The 21972-nt window shown below is 49.8% G+C and overlaps 2 protein-coding genes across 9 annotated transcripts in view; one reads left to right on the forward strand and one right to left on the reverse strand.

Annotated features, from left to right (window-relative positions):
* The window catches only part of CUL9 (cullin 9), a 43844-nt gene extending 26286 nt beyond the window's left edge, over window positions 1-17558 (forward strand). For 4 of the 8 annotated variants that reach the window (XM_033217230.1, XM_033217231.1, XM_033217233.1 and 1 more), the window contains 15 exons: window positions 6074-6219; window positions 6363-6492; window positions 6647-6846; window positions 8012-8259; window positions 9089-9434; window positions 13424-13564; window positions 13711-13875; window positions 14122-14285; window positions 14650-14743; window positions 15279-15353; window positions 15494-15604; window positions 15742-15859; window positions 16226-16359; window positions 17066-17139; window positions 17221-17558. In XM_033217230.1, the coding sequence (XP_033073121.1) occupies window positions 6074-6219; window positions 6363-6492; window positions 6647-6846; window positions 8012-8259; window positions 9089-9434; window positions 13424-13564; window positions 13711-13875; window positions 14122-14285; window positions 14650-14743; window positions 15279-15353; window positions 15494-15604; window positions 15742-15859; window positions 16226-16359; window positions 17066-17139; window positions 17221-17416 (2342 nt within the window). In that variant the 3' untranslated portion in view covers window positions 17417-17558. Of the gene's footprint in view, window positions 1-6073; window positions 6220-6362; window positions 6493-6646; window positions 6847-8011; window positions 8260-9088; window positions 9435-13423; window positions 13565-13710; window positions 13876-14121; window positions 14286-14649; window positions 14744-15255; window positions 15354-15493; window positions 15605-15741; window positions 15860-16145; window positions 16360-17065; window positions 17140-17220 lie in introns of those variants that run through there. The other 4 variants (XR_004438739.1, XM_033217232.1, XR_004438740.1 and 1 more) reach the window with 4 other exon arrangements.
* A 934-nt stretch (window positions 17559-18492) lies between these two features.
* DNPH1 (2'-deoxynucleoside 5'-phosphate N-hydrolase 1) lies at window positions 18493-21972 on the reverse strand. Its single transcript, XM_033217235.1, has 4 exons — window positions 21731-21972; window positions 19198-19266; window positions 18904-19014; window positions 18493-18745 (listed from the first exon to the last, which is right to left on the reverse strand). Exons 1-4 carry the CDS (start codon window positions 21924-21926, stop codon window positions 18597-18599), a joined length of 525 nt encoding a protein of 174 aa, XP_033073126.1. The 5' UTR covers window positions 21927-21972; the 3' UTR covers window positions 18493-18596.

Genomic DNA, 21972 nt, shown 5'->3' on the forward strand with positions numbered 1-21972 from the left:
TTCTTAACTGGATTCTACATATTTCGCCAAATTGACCTTGTTAATTGTTTTGTTTACATCTTCTGTAAAGTTAGTAGTTTTTGTCTACTTGATCTACTACTGAGAGAGGTGTGCTAAAATTACCACTATGATGGTGAATTTTTCAAAATTGCTAATCATACTGGTTTTACTGTATATATATTTTTTGGCTATTTTGTTAGAAGGTTAAAATAGTTTAACAGTGCCATCCAGTAGAACTTTCTACAATGATGGAAAAATTATTTTCTGCACTATTCAGTATGATAGAATGGAAATTAAGTACTTGGAATGTGGCTAATATAACTGAGGAACTAAATAATTTCATTTAATTGTAATCAATTTATTATTTTATTTTATTTTAATTTTTTTGAGACAGAGAGAGTCTCGCTGTCTCACCCAGGCTGGAATACAATGGCTTGATCTTGGCTCGCTGCAACCTCCGCCTCCTGGATTCAAGCGATTCTCCTACCTCACTCAGCCTCCTGATTAGCTGGGATTACAGGTGTGCACCACTACGCCCGGCTAATTTTTGTATTTTTAGTAGAGACAAGGTTTCACCATGTTGGCCAGACTACTCTCGAACTCCTGGCCTCAGGTGATCCAGCTGCCTTGGCCTCCCAAATTGCTGGGATTACAGGCATGAGCCACCGCGCTCAGTCATAATCAGCTTAAATTTAAATAGTTACATGTGGCTAATGGCTACTATGATGGACCATGCAGGTTTAGAAATTCCAGAGTCAATGAAACATTATTATGAAGTGACTTTCTTTCTAATAAAGCTTTTTCTCTAGAAGTCTGTTTTTTTCTGGTATTAATAGTATACCAACTTTCTTTGGTTGTTGTCTTTCCAGTTTATCTTTTTCTATCTTTAGCTTTTTGTTTTTGCATGGAGAGAAGTTCTTAATCTCTTGCGTACCTTTTTTTAAAATTGTGGTAAAATATAACTAGCATAATATTTGCCATTTTAACCATTCAAAGTATGCAATTTGTCCTTTTACTTGTATTTTTTGAGAGGGGGTATCACTCTGTCACCCAGGCTGGAGTGCAGTGTGACGATCTCGGGTGGCTCACTGCAGCCTCCATCTCCCAGGCTCAAGCGATTCTCCCACCTCAGTCTCCCAAGTAGCTGGGACTATAGCTGTGCACCACCACTCCCAGCTAATTTTTGTATTTTTTGTAGAAACATAGTTTTGCCGTGTTGGCCAGGCTGATCTCGAACTCCTGGACTCAAGCGATCCTCCCGCCTCAGCCTCCCAAAGTGCTGGGATTACAGGTGTGAGCCACCGTAGCTGGCTTCCTTAAACTTTTTAATAATGAAAGTTAGATCTAGAGGTTTCATCAGGTTCAGATTTTTTTTTCTTCGTGTATATTTCTGTGTATACTGCACCTGGCTTATTCCTTTACTTGAAAAAATTTCTTTGGAAATAATTTCAAATTTACAGAAAAATTACAAGAATAATACAAAGAATACCTACATACTCTTTATCCAAGTTTACCTTTTGTTAACATTTTGTTAACATTTGCTTTTACCATTTGCCCTTTGTTTATGTATATGTGTGTATATATGTATGTATAGAGAGACTTATTTTTCTGAACCTTTGAGAATAAATTGCGTATATGCTGGCCCTTTGCCCCTAAGTACTTTAGTACATATTTCCTAAGAATAAAGGTCTTCTCTTATATAACCACAGTTCATTTATCAATTTCAAAAATTTAACTCTGGTATAAGTATTGTGATCTATATTCCATATTCTTTTTTTTTTTTTTTTTTTTTTTGAGACGGAGTCTTACTCTGTCCCCCAGGCTGGAGTGCAGTAGTGCTATCTCAGCTCACTGCAACCTTCGCCTCCCAAGTTCAAGTGATTCTGCTGCCTCAGGCTCCTGAGTAGCTGGGATTACAGGCACCCACCACCACGCCTGGCTAATTTTTGTGCTTTTAGTAGAGACGGGGTTTCACCATGTTGGCCAGGCTGGTCTCAAACTCCTGCCTCAGCCTCCCAAAGTGCTGGGATTACAGACATGAGCCACCGCGCCCAGCCTCCATATTCTAATTTTTCTTTTCTTTTCTTTTCTTTTTTTTTTTGGAGACAGAGTATCACTCTGTAGCCCAGGCTGGAGTGCAGTGGTGTGATCTCAGCTAACTGCAAGCTCCACCTCCCAGGTTCATGCCATTCTCCCACCTCAGCCTCCCAAGTAGCTGGGACTACAGGTGCCCGCCACCACACCCGGCTAATTTTGTTTCTGTATTTTTGGTAGAGATAGGGTTTTCACCATGTTAGGATGGTCTTGATCTCCTGACCTCGTGATCTGCCCGCCTCGGCCTCCCAAAGTGCTGGGATTACAGGTGTGAGCCACCGCGCCCGGCCATTCTAATTGTTTCAACTGACCCATCATGTCTTCTATGACTTCATTTTTTTGTCCAGGACAGGATCAGTCTAGGATCACCTGTTACATTTAGTTGGCATGTCTCTTTAGTCTCCTTTAGTCTGGACTAGTTCCCCATCCCCCATCCTTTGCCTTTTATGACACTGACATTTCTGGAGAATATGGTCCTTTTACTTTTTTTTTGTTTGTTTGTTTGTTTTGTTTTGAGACAGAGCCTTGCTCTGTCGCCCAGATTGGAGTGCAATGGCACGATCCCAGCTTATTGCAACCTCTGCCTCCCAGGTTCAAGTGATTCTTCTGCCTCAGCCTCCAGAGCAACTGGGACCACAGGCGCACGCCACCACGCATGGCTAATTTTTTTGTATTTTTAGTAGAGACAAGGTTTCACCATATTGGCCAGGCTGTTCTTGAACTCCTGACCTCGTGATCTGCCTGTCTTGGCCTCCCAAAGTGCTGGGATTACAGGCATGAGCCACCGTGTCCGTCCCCTTTTATATTTTTTATTTTATTTATTTATTTATTTTGAGATGGAGTCTTGCTCTGTTGCCCAGGCTGGAGTACAATGGTGTAATCTCAGCTCACTGCAACCTCCGCCTCCCGGGCTCAAGCAATTCTCCTGCCTCAGCCTCCTGAGTAGCTGGGATTATAGGTGCCCACTACCACACCCGGATAATTTTTGTATTTTTAGTAGAGATGGAGTTTCACCATATTGGCCAGTCTGGTCTCGAACTCCTGACCTTGTGAACTGCCCACCTTGGGCTCCCAAAGTCTGGGACTACAGGCGTGAGCCACCATTCCTGGCCTACTTTTTAAAAATGGTTCCTCATTTTAAGTTGGTATATTTCTTCATGATTAGATTCAGGTTATACATTCCCAGGCAAAATACTAAGTATGCGGCAGGCATGTTCTCAAGGCTTTACACCCTGAAGCACACAGTTTTCATCTGCCCCTTCTTTATGATGTTAATTTTGTCAACCTGGCCAAGAGGTTGTTTGCTTTCTCCACTCATATAGTTACTATTTTTTCTCCTTGCTACAATTAATAAGCGGTCTGTCAGGGAAGATACTTTAAAATCATGCCAGTATTCTATTTTTGTTAGAATTTCCCCTGGGATTGTTTTGCTTTTAACTTTGCCATACCCTTTGTGTTTTAGGCACACGTCTTATAAAAACCTAGAATTTGTTTTTTGTTCAACCTGACAATCTCTTTTTAAGATGTCAATTTTAGCCCATTATGAGTAACAAATTCATAATAAATTCATAAATAATAAACTCATAATGAATTCATATATTATTCATTAATTAATTGGCTGTTTCTAACTTCTTATTTTGTGTTTTTGTTTACTCTTCTTATATTTAAAGAAGAATAAATTGAACACCTATGTACATATGATTCTACCCTGGGTTTTTGTGCTGTCTTTTTTCTTTCTTCTTTTGGATTGATTGATTGTTTTTAAAAAATTTATTTTTTGTCTATATCAGTTTTAGAACTTAGGCATTCTGTTTTTATAATTGAATACCCTTGTATTTTTAACCTGTATCCTTGATTAGCTAATATCACTTCCTACCTTTCTGAACAATAAAAGGATCTTAGAAAATCTTAACTCCAGCTCTAATTCCCATATTACTTATTACTGTTGTTCCATATCTTAGAATTATCTTTTTTTAACCTCCAACATTGTCATTATTATGATTTATTCAGGGATATTTACAATTGCCACCATGCCAATTGCTTTAGCCACCATTTCCTTTGCCTCTTGGTCCTTCTTCTTTGTAAAATACATCTGCTAGAAGTGCCTTCAGGCCGGCCATGGTGGCCGATGCCTGTAATCACAGCACTTTGGGAGGCTGAGGCAGGCAGATCACCTAAGGTCAGGAGTTTGAGACCAGCCTGGCCAAGATGGCAAAACCCTGTCTCTACTCAAAATACAAAAATTAGCCAGGCATGGTGGCACACGCCTGTGATCCCAGCCACTCGGGAGACTGAGGCAGGAGAATTGCTTGAACCTGGGAGGCGGAGGTTGCAGTGAGCCGAGATCATGTCACTGCACTCCAGTCTGGGGGACAGAGTGAAACTCCGTCTCAAAAAAAAAAAAAAAAAGTGTCTTCATTGAGGAGTTTGGTGGAAAACCCTACCAGTTTTTTTTGTCTGAGAAGGGTTATTTTCACCCTCATTTAAAAAGTCTTTTTATTATAAATTTCAAGCATATACAAATGTAGACAGACTAAACTCCAACATATATCAGCTCATGGCCAATCTTGCTTCAATCTGTACTCCCATCTATTCACCCCCAAAATTTAAAAGATAAGTGCTCTTTCTTTAAAAAAAAAAAAAAAGGATACTACAATTATCAAATATTTAGAAATTTGCAATTTGTATCAAGTATACAGTCATTGCTCATATTTCCCTGATTGCCTTGGAGTTTTTTGGTTAGTTATTCTGTTTAGTGAGGATCCCAACAAGGTCCATGCATTGCATTTGGTTGCATTATCTTACATCTCCCTTACTCTATAGGTTTCCACCTCCTGTTTTATCCTCCTTGCAGTTATTTCTGGAGGAAAGTGGGTTATTCACTCACAGGCTGGATTTTCCTGATTGCATTCACGTGGTGTCTTCAAGCATATTCCTCTGTCTCCTTTATTTCCTGAAAACTGATTTGTAGGTGTAGAGGCTTATTCAGATTTGGGTTTGATTTCTCGGGCAAGAACGCTTCAGTGGTGGTATGTGTCCTTCCACCAGGAGGCAGGTTCAGCCTGTCTCCCTTTGTGATGTTGAGACGAATCAACAGATTTCAGTGTGTCAGTCATGTCTATACATTACATGTAATTTTCCATCAGCTTTTCACCAGGCAGGCATTTCTACCATTGCTTAGGTCTGTCATTTCATTAGGGGTTATGAAATAGTTATATCTAGTTCTGTCATTCCTTCTTCATGTATTAGCTGGAATGCTTTCAAGAGAAACTTCCTTTCACCAACTGTTTATTTACCCTGAAGTCCAGTTTATACAGGAAAGGCTTGATTGTTTCCTCTTCCAATTATTTTTAACTAGTTTTAAAAATAATGTGTTGGTTCTCTAGTATGTTTTAAATATAACCCATGGGATCTTTTAAAAATATATCATTATGAACTCATAGATTTTTAAATATTTTGTGTGGTTCCATCACACATTGCAGATTTTTTTTTTTTTTTTTTGATGCTCAAATTGTCCCGTCTTTGGTCAGAGAACATCTCTCAGGTAGGCTCCTGATCCCTTTAATACTCCCCCTTTGACAGCTTCCTTGCTTTCCAGTAGGAACAGATGTCTCAGGCTCACCTTGCCTGAGCTGTGAAACAGAAGGAGGAAGAGATCCAGCTCAGTGGGTCTTTAAAACTGTGAGCTCCTTGAGGGCAAAATGCAAGTGCTTTCTCTCTGGTGTTTTTGCATGGAACCTGCCTGGCTCAGGGCTAGGCTCTGGGTCTAGAGATGGGCTCCTAGTTACCTGTGGCTCACCAGGGAGGCAGGCGCAGAGAAGGCTGAGATCTGAAAGCTTGACAAGGTATCTGTCTGTCTGAAAATGCTGGGACCCTCCTCCCCGCAGGGACTAGTAGGAGCAAAGCTTGATACCTCAACCCCTAAACCCCTCGTTTCGCCCATTCTGTGTCTCCACTCTTCTCCTTGACACTTGCCTAGGTCAGAACCATCCAATCCTGGACATGGGACCACATCGGCGACTGCAGTGGACGTGGCTGGGCCGGGCTGAGCTGCAGTTTGGGAACCAGACACTGCATGTGTCCACCGTGCAGATGTGGCTGCTGCTGAATTTCAATCATACAGAGGTGCTTCAGCCCTTAGCCTCTCTCTGTCTTCTCTGCCACCTTGTCTGTCACTGTTCTCCTCCTAAACTCTGTTTCTCCTTTCATCCTTCCTCCCTTCTTCTTTTCTTTCCTTTGACTCCTGACTGGGCATTTCTCCTCATCAGGAGGTGTCAGTAGAGACCTTGCTGAAGGATTCTGCCCTCTCCCCAGAGCTGCTGCTCCAGGCACTCGTGCCCCTCACCTCGGGGAATGGCCCTTTGACCCTGCATGAGGGCCAGGACTTTCCACACAGGGGTAGGTCACTGGGGACCGGGCTGAGCCTCTGCTGCTGGTCGGGGGGTCGCCCTCAGGATGGAGGGACTGTAGTAGGGGTGAGAATGGGGTCATCTTAGTCCCCATTCATGTGTCCCTCTGCCTCCTCCGGTACCTGACCGGGAGTGGGTTCCAGGTGTGCTGCGGCTTCATGAGCCTGGGCCCCAGTGCAGTGGGGAGGCCCTGTGGCTGATACCTCCCCAGGCGTACCTGAACGTAGAGAAGGATGAGGGCCGAACCCTGGAACAGAAGAGGAATCTCTTGAGCTGTCTTCTTGTTCGTATTCTCAAAGCCCATGGGGAAAAGGGCCTCCACATTGATCAGCTGGTTTGTCTGGTAGGCAGAGAGGGGACCGTGAAGTTGGGGGAGGGAGGGAGTCATGCTTGGGATTGGGGATGAACACAGTGAACTCTTTCCATGTAAGACTTCTGTAGGGTGATATTTCCATCTGGGTTTTCTGTGCCTGACAGAGCAGATAGGAGGTAAAGATAAGGCATGAATGTTTACCATGCGCCAGGCCCTATTCTAAGAGTTTGCATGATTAAGTCATTTAATCCAGCCAGGCACAGTGGCTCATATCTGTAATCCCAGCACTTTGGGAGGCCAAGGCGGGCGGATCACTTGAGGCCAGGAGTTTGAGACCAGCTTGGCCAACAAGACGAAACTGTGTGTCTACCAAAAATACAAAAAGTAGCTGGGCATGGTGGCACATGCCTGTAATCCCAGCTACTTGGGAGGCCAAGGCATGAGAATCGCTTGAATCCAGGAGGTGGAGGTTACAGTGAGCCAAGATTGTGCCACTGTACTCCAGCCTGGGCAACAGAGCAAGACTCTGTCTCAAAAAGAAAAAAAGTCATCATTTAATCCTCAACAATCCTATAAATGTTATTTTATTTCATTTGACAGATAAGAACAGTGAAGTATGAGAAACTTAGTAGTGGCCAGGCGCTGTGGCTTACGCCTGTAATCCTAGCACTTTGGGAGGCTAAGGTGGGTGGATCACTTGAGGTCAGGAATTCGTGACCAGTCTGGCCAACATGGTGAAACCCCATCTCTACTAAAAATACAAAAATTAGCTGGGTATGGTGGTGCACACCTGTAGTCCCAGCTGCTTGGGAGGCTGAGGCAGGAGAATCCAGGAGGCAGAGGTTGCAGTGAGAGATGGTGCCACTGCACTCCAGCCTGGGCAACAGAACGAGACTCTATTGGAAAAAAAAGAGAGAGAGAGAGAGAGAGAAACTTAGTAACTAATCTACAATCACACAGCTAGTAAGTGGCAGAGCTGCCAGATACCATGGCTCATGCGGGAGGATCACTTGAGTCCAGAGTTTGAGGGTACAGTGAGCTGTGATCATGCCACTGCACCCTGGCCTGGGTGACACAGCAAGATTGTCTCTTAAAAAAAAAAGAGGGGGAGGAATAAGTGGCAGAGCTGGGCATTGAGCCCAGCAGCTTGCTTCCTAGGTAAAAGTGGCCTTATTGTTTCTTTCCTCCTATCCAGGTGCTGGAGGCCTGGCAGAAGGGTCCAAATCCTCCTGGAACCCTGGGCCACACCGTTGCTGGGGGCGTGGCCTGTACCAGTACAGATGTCCTCTCTTGCATCCTGCACCTCTTAGGCCAGGGCTACGTGAAACGGCGTGATGACCGGCCCCAGATCCTGATGTATGCTGCTCCAGAGCCCATGGGGCCCTGCCGGGGTCAGGCAGATGTCCCTTTTTGTGGCAGCCAGAGCAAAACCTCCAAGCCTAGGTAGCCACCCCCCCTGACCCCTTGCAGTGAGGTGGGAGAGGTTGTCATGCCAAAACCAAGATCCCTTGTGGAGAAACACTTCCCTTCTTTCTTTGTCTAATCCCCTTTTCCCCATCCCTGTTATTTCCCTAACTTTGATAGTTTTTATTGGCCCTCCCAGCACCACCACCCCTTTCCAATTGGGACCTGCAAATATGTATTGATTGCTAACTATGTACTCTACTCAGTTAAATATACAAACTTTCAGGAAGTTTGTTCTACAGAGGAATTTGCCATAGGATTTCACTAATCAGCCAGCACCCCTAAAGCTTTTTAATGTTCTTTGGAAGCTGTTATGGCCCTGCTTTTTGTATCCTGCTGTTTGCATCATGTGTAAAGTGAATTATCTCGAGTAATCTTTCTCAAACCTCAACAAGGAGCTAGTGTTAAAATGCAGATTTAACAGCAGAGCTCTCTGTGATGCCTGTGCTGCTGGTCCACAGACCACACTTGAGCAGTAAGGATGGAGATTGCTGTTCTCACTACAGGTGCTGCCACCATTTGGGGTGAGACCTACAGTGGGACTGTCCCATCAGCTATTGGTCTTTTAGCACCCTGACCCCTAGATACCTATTTTTCCCCAGTCATTGCAACAGCCAGCCCCACCCTGACATTTATAAGTGCGTCTGTGGAGGACCTACTCTGACGGTTGGTTTGGGTGGTTATCCTGAGGCTGGTTAGGCAAGCGAGCAAGTATGCTCAAGTAGGGAGCTGGGGGCCAGGTGGGTTCAGTTAGTAGGCTGGATAACAGTGCAGGAATACTGACTTCTGTTTCTTCTCTCCCCACAAGCCCAGAAGCTGTGGCTACCCTGGCATCTCTACAGTTGCCTGCAGGCCGCACCATGAGCCCCCAGGAAGTAGAAGGGTTGATGAAGCAGACGGTGTGTCAGGTGCAGGAGACTCTGAACTTAGAGCCAGATGTCGCTCAGCACCTTTTGGCTCATTCCCACTGGGGTGCCGAACAGCTGCTACAGAGCTACAGTGAGGACCCTGAGCCATTGCTGCTGGCAGCTGGGCTGTGCGTACCCCAGGTCCAGGCTGTACCCACACGGCCTGACCACTGCCCTGTCTGCGTGAGCCCTTTGGGGTGTGACGACGACTTGCCCTCTCTCTGCTGCATGCACTATTGCTGTAAGGTGAGGCCCCGCCAGCATTGCTCCTGCCCCTGGCTTTCTGCCCTACCCTAACAAAATTCCTTGGGAATTCTTGGGTTCTAGCCCAGCACTGCCATTTTCATCACCGGGGCAATAGCGGATTTAGTCTCTTAGTCCCTCTTAAACTAGTTTTGTCATCTGTAAGTGGTACCACCTGCCTTGACACTCTAAAGGGTGGTGGTTAGGATCTAGCGATATGTATCAATGGTTCTGCAGCTCAGCTTCATATTATAATCACTGGAAGCTTTTATAAGTCTTAATGCCCAGACAATACCTCAGACTCATTGAACCAGAATCTCTGGAGGTGAGAAATCTGGAGGAAGTTTTAAAGCATCCTCATGGGATTCCCATTATCGGCCAAGTTAGAACTAAAAGATATATGTGTAAAATAGATGTCAAGGCACTTTGTGAAGTGTTTGCAAAAGTGTTAGTAGATTGGTGATAACTCTAGTTTGTGGTTGCCCTTATCACCATTTAAGTCCCCTCATCTCAGCGCACTATCACTACTTTTATCATATACTCTCACTTAATACAAAATTAATTTTTTTAAAATGGGCCTTGTGAGGTAGTGTGCACACCTGTAATCACCTTACTTTGGGAGGCCGATGTGGGCAGATTGCTTGAGCTCAGGAGTTTGAGACCAGCCTGGGTAACCCGGCAAGACCTCGTCTTTACAAAAAACACAAAAATAAGCTGGGCATGGTGGTGCACACCTATAGTCTCAGCTATTCGGGAGGCTGAGGTGGAGGATCACCTGAGCCTAGGAGGTGGAGGCTATAGTGAGCCAATATCTCATCACTGCACTTCAGTCTGGAGGACAGAGTGAGACCCTACCATAGGGTCTTCTTGCTGTATAGGCTTGCTTCTATACAGCGGACACAGAGAAGCTTGCAGATGGGGAGTGAGTCATCTTCAAAAGTAAAAAAAAGTGGGGCTGAGGTACAGAGAATGTGGAGCACTGAGTGCCTCACAGCTCTTTAGAACTGGTGCCAAGCCCAAACACATCAGTTTTGCAGGAGGGGCACTCCTGGTTGCCATGAATTCCAGCTGCTTCTCCCAACAGCGTTTCCCCAGTAGTGGGTGATAGACGTGTCTGCATGTGCTGGTGTGCACGTGCATGCGTGTGTGTGTGTGTGTGTGTGTGTATTTTTCTCTTTCCCTTTGGTTCTGCTTCTGGCTCCTCCTCTCACATAGTTGCTTATGCTCCCTTTTCCCAAGGTTCTTAATTATTTCCTTTACACTTCCATTTTTTCATTCAACAAATATTTCTCATGGACTTACGTGCATAGCACTGGGTGCTAAATGAGGTATTGAAAAAAATCCCAGCAAGAAATGACCAGAGAGCTAATAATATTGATGGGAGCTCATTCTGAGCCAGGCATTGTGCTGTTTACATGCATTATTTTACTTAATTCTCATACTAGTTATATGAGGTAGGTATTTTTGTTACTGCCATTTTTCATGACAGAGGGAGACACTTGGAGGTGAAGTAATTTGCCAAAGGTCAGGATTTGAATTTTGGCAGTCTCAAGCAATCCTCCTGTCTTGATCTCCCAAAGTGCTGGAATTACAGGCATACGCCACCACACCCAGCCTGACAGTGGATTTTATTTTATGAGAAGCCATAGTGGGTTTAAGCAGAATAGTGATATGATCTGGTTTATATTTATATTTATTATATTTATTTATTTATTTATATTTTATTATTATGTTTTGAGATGGAGTCTCACTCTGTCACCCAAGCTAGCATGCAGGGGTGTGATCTCAGCTCACTGCAACCTCCACCTCCTAGGTTCAAGCGATTCTTCTGCCTCAGCCTCCTGAGTAGCTGGGACTATAGGTGCCTGCCACCACACCCGGCTAATTTTTTGTATTTTTAGTAAAGACGGGGTTTCACAGTGTTAGCCAGGATGGTCTCGATCTCCTGACCTTGTGATTCACCCGCCTCGGCCTCCCAAAGTGCTGGGATTACAGGCGTGAGCCACTGCGCCTGGCCCTACAGTTTTTAAAAGATTGCTTCTGCCATTATATGGAGAAAAGGCTTGGATGGAGCAAGAGTGGAAGCAGAGATGCCCATTTGCTGACTGTCGTACTAGAGGCAAGAGATGGTGGTAGTTTGGACTAGGGGCAGTGGCGATGAGAGAGGGCAGATTGGGACACATTTGGAAGTGGAGCTGATGGGATTTGGTGGGGTTAGATGTAGGGGCTTCAGAGAGGGGAATCAAGGATGGTTCCTGTGCTTTTGACCTGAGCATCTGGGTGGATGGCATGTGTCATCTTTACTCTGTTGTGGCCCTGTGAAGTTTGAGCTGCTTGTTGGACACCTGTGTGGAACTGGCAGGTAGACAGTAGATTTTTGAATTTGGAATGAAGTAGAGAGGCCTGGCAGGCCTTAACCAAGGAGAAAGAAGCAGACCCAGGGTACCAAGCCTGTAGAGATATCGAGGTGGGGGGTCGCAGGAGTTTGAGACCAGCCTAGACAACATAGCAAGACCCCGTCGCTACAAAAAATAGAAAAAAAATGTACCCAGGCATGGTGGTGCACACCTATAGTCCTACCTGCTCAGAAGGCTGAGGTGGGAGGATTGCTTGAGTCCAGGAGATTGAGGCTGAGCCATGATTGTGCCACTATCCTCCAGTGTGGGTGACAAAGCAAGACCCTGTCTAAAAAGAGAGAGAGAGAGACAGACAGACAGACAGACAGACAGACAAGGGGCCTGAAAACCAGGCAGATGAACAGGCTGATTGAAAAGCCCCTGCTGAGGAGGAGCCCGTGCAGCACTGGTCATAGCTGAGCGGCACAACAGCAATGCAAGAGAAGCAGCAGGACAGCTCCCAGGGTGAGCCCCACCACTTGGGCTGGACAATAGTCATGAGAGCAGCTGGGGGTCCCCAGACTGAGATGCCAGGTCAGAGGGGGATCCTGAGGCACCAGTGTGCCTATAAGAGTAGGGTCTGAATTCAGAGAAAATTTTCCCTGTTCTATCTCAAAAATGCAAGAATTTGCATTCAATTTCCCAGCCTTGTCTGGGTTTGTTTCAATGCAGAAAGGGTTTTGTTTACTTTGGTCTGGTACTTTGAGTAAAAACGATCTAGTCAGGTGCTTCACATTTATGCTGCAGCTTTGATATGACGGACACACGGTCTCCTGAGGGTTTAGACCCATCATTTTGGAAAGCATGGCCATAGGCAGTGTGAGAGGCAGGGGTCGTTCGTGGAGTATTGTAGGAGGCTCAGACGGCTGTGACGGCTGCTCGTGCATAGACCAAATGGATGGTGTGGGAAGAGACCGGGAGAGGAGACCATGGATCAGAACAGGCTCTCACAGTGGTTTAGGGATGAGGGGATAATGGCCTGATTTAGCATGGGCGGGGGAGTGACATGGGAGCAAAAGAACGATAGGAAGTTTCCGACACTGGTGACGAGGGGGACGGTGGTGCAAGTTGCTCAGGGTTTGGGGGAAACGCAATGGGCAAGTCAGTTTTGTAGAGAAGAGTCTGGGTCTGTCGGAGGCATGAGTCGGAGACAGGAGCATCCAGACAGTTATTGGAGATAAGCCACTGGAGTTGGGAGGAGAGACCAGAGCCGTGTGGTCAGCCACCCAGGCGACCCATTTCCCAGGCTCCTTTCTCTCAGACCTTCCTGCTCTCTGCATATCTTTCTTAGAATTTGAATCATTCTCCTTTTTCTTGATTATTTCTACCCATTCCCTCCTTGTCCATCCCAACAGTAATTATGATTAGGCAAATACACAGCCTACCCCATCCTCAAAGACAACTGTAATTTGGGCCAGTCTCAGTGAAGCCGGAGAGAGGAGTCAGCATTGTTTGATGTAGAGGCAGGCTTGTCTCTGGGCTTCCACGTGGTAGTGGAGGGGAAGGGAAGGAGGGACGCTAGCTTAGTTCCCAGGACACTCCCCCTGTGCTGCTCCCACACTGTCTCTGAGCAGCCCCTCCTTTTGTCCCTCCCAGTCTTGCTGGAATGAGTACCTGACAACTCGGATCGAGCAGAACCTTGTTTTGAATTGCACCTGCCCCATTGCCGACTGCCCCGCCCAGCCCACCGGAGCCTTCATTCGTGCCATCGTCTCCTCGCCAGAGGTCATCTCCAAGGTATCCTCTCTCGTCTGAGAGAGGCTCCAGTGCAGAGCCAAAGGAGTGTGCCCCAGGGAGTAGACCAAGCTACGGGGTCTGGGGGCCTGGAGGTGTGGCATCCTGGAGAGCCATACCCTCACCTTATGGCACCTGCGTCTCCACAGTATGAGAAGGCGCTCCTGCGTAGCTATGTGGAGAGCTGCTCCAACCTGACCTGGTGCACCAACCCCCAGGGCTGCGACCGCATCCTGTGCCGCCAGGGACTGGGCTGTGGGACCACCTGCTCCAAGTGTGGCTGGGCCTCTTGCTTCAACTGTAGCTTCCCTGAGGTGGGAGCCCCACACTGGCCCTGACCCTGAGCAAGGATTCACACTCCTTCCCTGCTTAATACCCCCTCCCTGCCACACACACAGACTGTGACTTGTCCTTCCTCAGCCTCTGCCACCCAGTTGAGCCATGTTCCTCTTCCTGGAGCCCTCCAAATGTGACCTGTGCCTGCTCCCCCCTCTCCTGTGCACACCAGCCGTGCTGTCCTCAGGACTTAGCTGTGTCCCTACCACGCCCTCTTGCCCTAGGCACACTACCCTGCTAGCTGTGGCCACATGTCTCAGTGGGTTGATGATGGCGGCTACTATGACGGCATGAGCGTGGAGGCACAGAGCAAGCACCTGGCCAAGCTCATCTCCAAGCGCTGTCCCAGCTGTCAGGCTCCCATCGAGAAGAACGAGGGGTGCCTGCAGTAAGAAGGGGGGTACTGTGGGGATCCAGAGGGCAAGGGGAAGGGAGGAAACCTGGCAGAAGGAGGGAGGAACAGGCTTAGTGTAAAGCTCAGCAAAAGAGGGCGGTTCCTCAGCCGCCCCTCACGTGGCAGCCTCCACGGTGGCTTCCTGGATCTTAATGTTCCTTTTCTCACTTGTAAGTCCACACTGACTGGGGGAATTCAAAAGCAGGGGTGCATTCAGCAGGGCTGGGTATGACTAAGGAGACTTATCAGGGCAGGAGCAGAGGCCACAGCATCAGCAGCGGTGCATCCGGGCCCTTGGCATTCCTGGCACGCCCCTGCCCAGAGGCAGGAGTCCCTGACCAGCCAGCTTCCTCCATAGCATGACCTGTGCCAGATGTAACCATGGATTCTGCTGGCGCTGCCTCAAGTCCTGGAAGCCAAATCACAAAGACTATTACAACTGCTCTGCCATGGTAAGGCGCTGGGCACTGGGGGAGGGCAGAGACCCAGAGCCGTCGGGGAGGGGTGCTGTTACCAGGTCCTGGGCAGACCAGGCTCCGTGCACAGTGCAGTGTTCTGGCTGTTGGGACAGAGGCTCAGTGCAGGGAAGACAGCCACCTGGGCCTGCAGATGCTGGAAAGTCTGTTCACAGGGAACTTCAGCTCCAGAACAGGACTTCTCATACCGAGGTGGCTACAGAAAGGCTGGGGAGGGCCAGACACTCACAGGAGGCAGCAGGGCAGAGCAGGAAAGAGTAGGGACCCTGCAGTCAGAGCCTGGCTCTGCTGCTTAGCATGTGGCTTTGAGCAAGTTCATTGGCTTCTCCAAACCTCAACAGCCTCTGCAAAAGGGGTGAATAATATGACCTACCCCACACAGTCTTGAGGACTGAATGAAGATAACCAGGGGAGGTGTAGAAAGGCCTCCATGAATGTTGGCTTTTCCACTTATTAACTCCTTCCTGTCCAAACAAAACACCCAATAGCCCACTCAACATATCCTTGCTAGGTAAGCAAGGCAGCTCGCCAGGAGAAGCGGTTTCAGGACTATAACGAGAGGTGCACTTTCCATCACCAGGCGCGGGTGAGCCGGGAGGAAACAGCGGGTAGATGCCTGCAGAAGCAGGGTGGGGTGGCGGGGTGGAGGGGGGTGGGCTGAAGGTCTGACCAGGCAGGTGGTGCTGCGCCACCTGTGCTGGTGCTGATACACCTTCCTCCACACAGGAATTTGCTGTGAACTTGCGGAACCGGGTGTCTGCCATCCATGAAGTGCCCCCGCCCAGATCCTTTACCTTCCTCAATGATGCCTGCCAGGGACTGGAGCAGGCTCGGAAGGTGGTAGTGGGTAGGGGAGGAGAGCAGGGGAGGGGTGTGCCAAAGGGGTCTGGGGAGCCTGGCTGCTTTCATCAGACTTGCCTGGATGAAGGGAATGAGGAGAGGGCAGGCGGGAGAGCTGACGGGAGCCCTTGCAGGTGCTGGCCTATGCCTGCGTGTACAGCTTCTACAGCCAGGACGCAGAGTACATGGACGTGGTGGAGCAGCAGACGGAGAACCTGGAGTTGCACACCAATGCCCTGCAGATCCTCCTCGGTGAGCTGCCCCTGCTGGCCAGGCCCTCCTCCTGCGTCCTCCCCTCTGCTGCACAGCCCAGCCCCTCCCAAACAGGTCAAGCCCTAGCCCCACCTTCCCTCTTTCCTCTTCCTCTTCATTCTTCATGGCCTTCTCACTGCCTGGCTGTTCAAGTTCAGGTCGAAAGCCTACATTGTAAGGTGCCCAAGGGGCAGATGTTTGCGGATGTTTCTTGGTTTCTGGTCTCTACCCTGCTCCCCTAGGGAGCTTCATGAGAATGTCTAGAGCTGCACCTAGCGCTTGGTAGATGTTCCATAGGTGTTTGTTGGAGGAAAGAATGGATGAGAATGAGAAGGGAGGGAGCCTCTGTGCCTGCCCCCTCTGCAGAGGAGACCCTGCTGCGGTGCAGAGACCTGGCCTCCTCCCTGCGACTCCTGCGGGCTGACTGCCTCAGCACGGGCATGGAGCTGCTCCGACGGATCCAGGAGAGGCTGCTTGCCATCCTGCAGCATTCCGCCCAGGTACTCCCTGGCCCAGACCCCTTCTGCTCCTGCGTTCTGCGGGGGTTGTGGTCCTCCTGTCCCAGCACAGCCCCTGCCCTGGGGTGAGTCCAGAAGGAAAGGCAGCAAAGCGGGTGAATGGATGTTAGGAGACCTGGGTGCACATCCTGGCTCCTGGGCCAACCTGCCTGATGCTGCTGGACCCTATCACTTCACCTCCTGGGGATTCCTACAACATAAAGGAGTTGGCTAGCCCACATCAAGGGTATTTGGTCAGGTGCCTATCAGAATCACTTGGGGAACTTTTCCAGACTATACTTCCCAGATATAGATGTGAAATCCTAGGAGTGGGCCTCAGGGGATTGGGGTCACTGGAGCAAGGGCTCTCCCAGGCTCTCTCCAGCTCTAATGCACTGATACTGAGTCTAAACTGAATCCCGTCCTCGGGTTGCTTACTGACTAGTAAGTCACGTGGGCAGAAAAGACATACATAGATTCTGTAAGCTCTTTAAGCACAGGGTGGTGTGCCTCACCCTGGTACCCCGTATCTCTGGAGACCATCCATGAGTGAACTCACAAAGGCAGTGGTGCATGAAGTGCTGTGCTTGGAGGGGAGCAGTCCTAGCAGGAGCCTGGCCCTCACAGAGCATCCGTGGAAGGAATGCTGGGTCCAAAGGCCCCATGCGCTCCACCTCCTACTTCCCAAATCCTTCTGTCTGCTCACCAGGATTTCCGGGTTGGTCTTCAGAGTCCATCAGCAGAGGCCTGGGAGACAAAAGGACCCAATGTGCCCGGCAGTCAGTAAGTGGGGTGGGCAGAGCCACGGAGGAGGCAGTGGGACATGGCAGCCTCCTCTGGGCTGAGTGTGGTGGCTTTCCCTAGGCCCCAGGCCTCCTCAGGGCCAGAGGTGGAAGAAGAGGAGGAAGACGATGAGGATGATGTGCCCGAGTGGCAGCAGGATGAGTTTGATGAGGAGCTGGACAATGACAGCTTCTCCTACGATGAGTCTGAGAACCTGGATCAAGAGACTTTCTTCTTTGGTGATGAGGAGGAGGATGAAGATGAGGCCTATGACTGAGGGGCAAATGCAGGAAACACCTAGAGCCACCCCAGAGTCACGGGGCTGCGGGGCAGGAGCTGCCCGTTTGTCATGGGGAGGGATTCCCAGCGTCTGCAGTGCCTCTTTCTGTTTATTGAATAAAGGCCTCTTTCTCACACACGTCTCGGAGCAGGCTGACAGCTTCACCGGGGGGCCAATCAGTTGCCACTGCCCTGGCCCCATATCCACCCACACCCCTAATCTTGACTGTTTCCTTTAGACCTCCGGACTCTTCTATCCTCTGAGAAGGCTCAGAGCAGACTCATCTGACCTAAGCTGATAAAGGGAAGTGAAGGTTGGCATGGAAAGGGCCAGGTGCAGCCCCAGCCCAGTTCAGAGGAGACAGAGGGGGGTGGCCACCCCCAGGAGCAACCTTCCTCCCAGCTCTTTTTTTTTTTTTTTTTTTGTTCTGAAATGGAGTTTTGCTTTTCTCCCCCAGGCTGGAGTGCAATGGCGTGATCTCGGCTCACTGCAGCCTCCGCCTCCCGGGTTCAAGCGATTCTCCTGCCTCAGCCTCCTGAGTAGCTGGGATTACAGCCATGCATCACCATGCCCATCTAATTTTTGTATTTTTAGTAGAGATGGGGTTTCCCATGTTGGCCAGGCTGGTCTCAAACTCTTGAGCTCAGGTGATCCGCCCGCCTCAGCCTCTCAAAGTGCTGGGATTACAGGTGTGAGCCACTGCGCCCAGCCTTTCCTCCCAACTCTTGGCTCACTGCAAGCTCCACCTCATGGGTTCACGCCATTCTCCTGCCTCAGCCTCCCGAATAGCTGGGACTACAGGCACCCGCCACCACGCCTGGCTAATTTTTTGCCAGGGGTTTTATCATGTTAGCCAGGATGGTCTCGATCTCCTGACCTTGTGATCCGCCCACCTCAGCCTCCCAAAGTACTAGGATCACAGGCGTGAGCCACTGCACCCGACCCTCCTCCCAATTCTTAAGTGTTCCTGGGGAGAAAGGGGCTTGAGGGCATTAGGAGTTGTCCTCCTCTTGGCCTAGAGATTTCTAAAGCATCTATCTTGAAGTGAAGTGTGGCAGGACTCAGACAGAAAGTTAGGATTTTAACTGTACCTTTTAATTTGCTCCTGGGGCTAAGAGGAAGGAGTGGTACTAGAGCAGTGTCTGAGAACAGAAGAATTTAAGAAAGTGAGATTAAGTCAAGTGGGTGGGTCAGGGGAGGCAGCCACCTGCCCTGGAGGATCAGCCTCGAAGTATCGATCCAGCAGCGCCTCCACCTCTCCCTCCTCATAGTCCCACACCTGGAACCGAGAGCCATCAGCTGCTCCCCGGATCATGGCCGAAAGCACTGGAAAGGGCAGGGAAAGGTGGAGCTGCCTCCCATCCCCACCCTCACAGCTCCCTTCTCCCTTCCCTGTTGAGGGAGGCTCGGTGCTCAGAGCCCACCAGGGAAGGAGCTGAGGGCTGGGTCCACAGAAAGCCAGGAGGGAGGCTTGGGGTGCTTACCACGGCCAGACTGCGGGCGGAACAGGCATAGGATCCGCTTGTTGAAGGCCACAGCCCGGCCCAGCTCATAGCCTACACCCAGGGATGGCTGTGTCACTTCTGCCACGACCACTGGGAAGAAAGATGAGAGGAAGCCTCAGCATTGGGGGCACTTGGGCTTCATAAGGAAGATGGCGATGTGGCTGTGGTGAGGAGGGAACTCTGGGAGTCCCTTCTAGGTGTGGAGGCTGGGATGTCCAGGGGAACCCAACACTCCAGAGGAGTTAGGTGCTGGAAGGAGGGAGCGCCACTCACCGTCCGCCTGCTGCAGCCACACCAGGTCCCGTTCATGGATGAGCCTGTCACCCCCAGCAGCCTCTTCCCCTGTGTTGAGGGAAAGCTGGTCAGGGACATGCCTCATGCTGGCTCCTCGTAACTCCTATGCCCTTGCATGTCCATACCCACCCTGCTTAGGGAGGGCGGGAGCCTTGTGCTGGATGACCTGACCCAACGTGACGATCTCGTCAAAGCAGCGAGGAAATGGAATAGCCACAAAAAGAAAAATTCAGTCCTGTGCAAGGTGGGATGTGTGTGATTAGGGCCAAATGAGAACATGGGCAGCACATGAGAATGATTAGGGAAAGGTGCATGGGCACTTAGCCAAAAGTAGGAGAGGCATCCTGGGCCCAGAGGGTAGGGATCTCGGGTCCTAGTTTGATTAAATCTTATCTTCCAGGACAGTGAGGCTCAGCCCACTACATCAGGTTAGGACCACTGGGGAGCTTGTTAGAAGTACAGATTCCAGGGCTGGGCATGGTGGCTTATGCCTGCAATCCCAGCACTTTGGGAGGCTGAGGCGGGTGGATCACTTGAGGTCAGGAGTTCAAGACCAGCCTGGTCAACATGGTGAAACCCCGTCTCTACTAAACATACAAAAATTAGCTGGGCATGGTGGTGCACACCTGTAATCCCAGCAACTCGGGAGGCTGAAGCAGGAGAATCATTTGAACCCAGGAGGCGGAGGTTGCAGTGAGCCGAGATTACACCACTGCACTCCAGCCTGGGCAAAGAGCAAAACTCTGTCTCAAAAAAAAAAAAAAAAAAAAAGTACAGATTCGGGCCGGGTACAGTGGCTCCCGGCACTTTGGGACGCTAAAGCGGTAGGCTCACAAGGTCAGGAGTTCGAGACCAGTCTGGCCAACATGGTGAAACCCCATCTCTACTAAAAATTAAAAAATTAGCCAGGCATGGTGGCAGGCACCTGTAATACCAGCTACTTGGGAGGCTGAGGCAGGATAATTGCTTGAACCTGAGAGGTGGAGGTTGCAGGGAGCGGAGATCACTCCATTGCACTCCAGCCTAGGCGACAGAGCAAGACTGTTGTCTTGGGCGGGGGGAAGAAAGTACAGATTCGAAGGCTTTATCCCAGATGATCAGAACCTGCATTTTTAACAGGCTCCCTCAGATAACACTAAAGACCTGGAGAGCCACCAGGCAGTCTGGATATACCATGAACTAATGAGCTATAAGCTTCAGGGTCCTCCACTTGCACAGGCCCTTTCCAAACCATCAGCAACTTTGTATTGTGATTTTTGTCTTTTTAAAGAGATCTCCCAGAACTGCATGAGGTCCCACAAATTGTGGGTCTGCTCTTGGGTAGGGTAAGTGGAAACCACTTAAGGTTTTCTTAGCAGAAGCACAAGCATTCAAGATACAATTTTCAAACTGGGAGGATCTGCAAGATTCCAGACCAGTACATCAAAGCATGCTTTAGAGAAATCCAGCCAGACTCAGTGGCTCATGTCTGTAATCCCAACACTTTGGGAGGCCAAGGCAGGCAGATCACTTGGGCTCAGGAGTTCAAGACCAGCCTGGCCAACATGGCAAAATCCTGTCCCTATAAAAATACAGAAATTAACCAGGTGTGGTGGCGCACACCTGTAGTCCCAGCTACTTGGGAGGCTGAGGTGGGAGGATCACTCAAGCCTGGGAGGCAGAGGTTGGCAGTGAGCTGTGATTTTGCCACTGCACTCCAGCATGGGTAATGGAACAAGACTGTTTCCAAATAAATAAATAAATGGAAAAAAGGAAAAAGAAAAACCCAGCAGCCAGGAGCAGAACACAATAACAGCCTGAAAGAGAACATGAGGCCAGTGTGGGGGCTCACACCTATAGTGCCAGCACTTTGGGAGGCCCAAGGCAGGAGGATCGCTTGAGGCTAGGTCAGGACCAGACTGGGTAACATAGTGAGACTCCCGATCTCTACAGAAAAATTTTGAAAATTAGCCAGGCATGGTGTCGTGCCCCTGCAGCCCTTGCTAATAGGAGGCTGAGGCTGGAGGATCGTGAGCCTAGGAGGCCGAGGCTGCAGTGAGCTATGATCACACCACTGCACTCCAGCCTGGGCAACAGAGTGAGATTCCGTCTCAAAAACAAAACAAAACAAATAAAAACTTGGTGGGGAGGCAGGAGGATACCTTTCGTGTTGGGTGGTGGAAAAGATTCCAGGGGGTGAGGTGGGAACTGAGCCCAGGCAAAGCAGCCCAATCCACCTTCTTTCTGTTGCACCCTACAAACGCTCTGAAAGCAGCTTAAGACAGAGTTCTCCAAGAAGGGACCAAAGGTCAAGATAATGCTGAGAGTGCGTCACACCTGCAGGCTTGCTGGGACCCACGCAGTCCGAGCCCCGGCCAGTTTCCTTCTCGGACTGGGGCGCTGGATGGAGCACCGGGGTAGGAGGGCGGGCTCCTGGCGCCGGGAGCGCAGCTGCCGGTGTATCAGGCCGGGACCCCGCCAGCCCAGCCGGGCTCCCGCCACGTCCCCGCAGCCCGCGTCCCCAGGGCCTTACCGCGCGCGCCCAGCTCGGCGGCCGCCACGTGTTCGGTGAGCACTGTCCCGAATCGCCGCAGCCGAGACACGATCCGCTCGTACAGCGTCCTGTCCTCGCGTCCGCCGCGAATGCTCCCGCAGAAGTACAGGGCCGGGCGGCCAGACTCCCCCAGCTCCCCGCTCTTGCTGCGCCCCCGCACCCTGGCAGCAGCCATTTCCCAGCCGCCCGCGCTCTCCCGCGCCAGGGGGCGCTAGCCCGCA

Source organism: Trachypithecus francoisi, unplaced genomic scaffold (genome assembly GCF_009764315.1).
Source record: "Trachypithecus francoisi isolate TF-2019V2 unplaced genomic scaffold, Tfra_2.0 Lachesis_group10, whole genome shotgun sequence".
Classification (NCBI taxonomy): Eukaryota; Metazoa; Chordata; class Mammalia; order Primates; family Cercopithecidae; genus Trachypithecus; species Trachypithecus francoisi.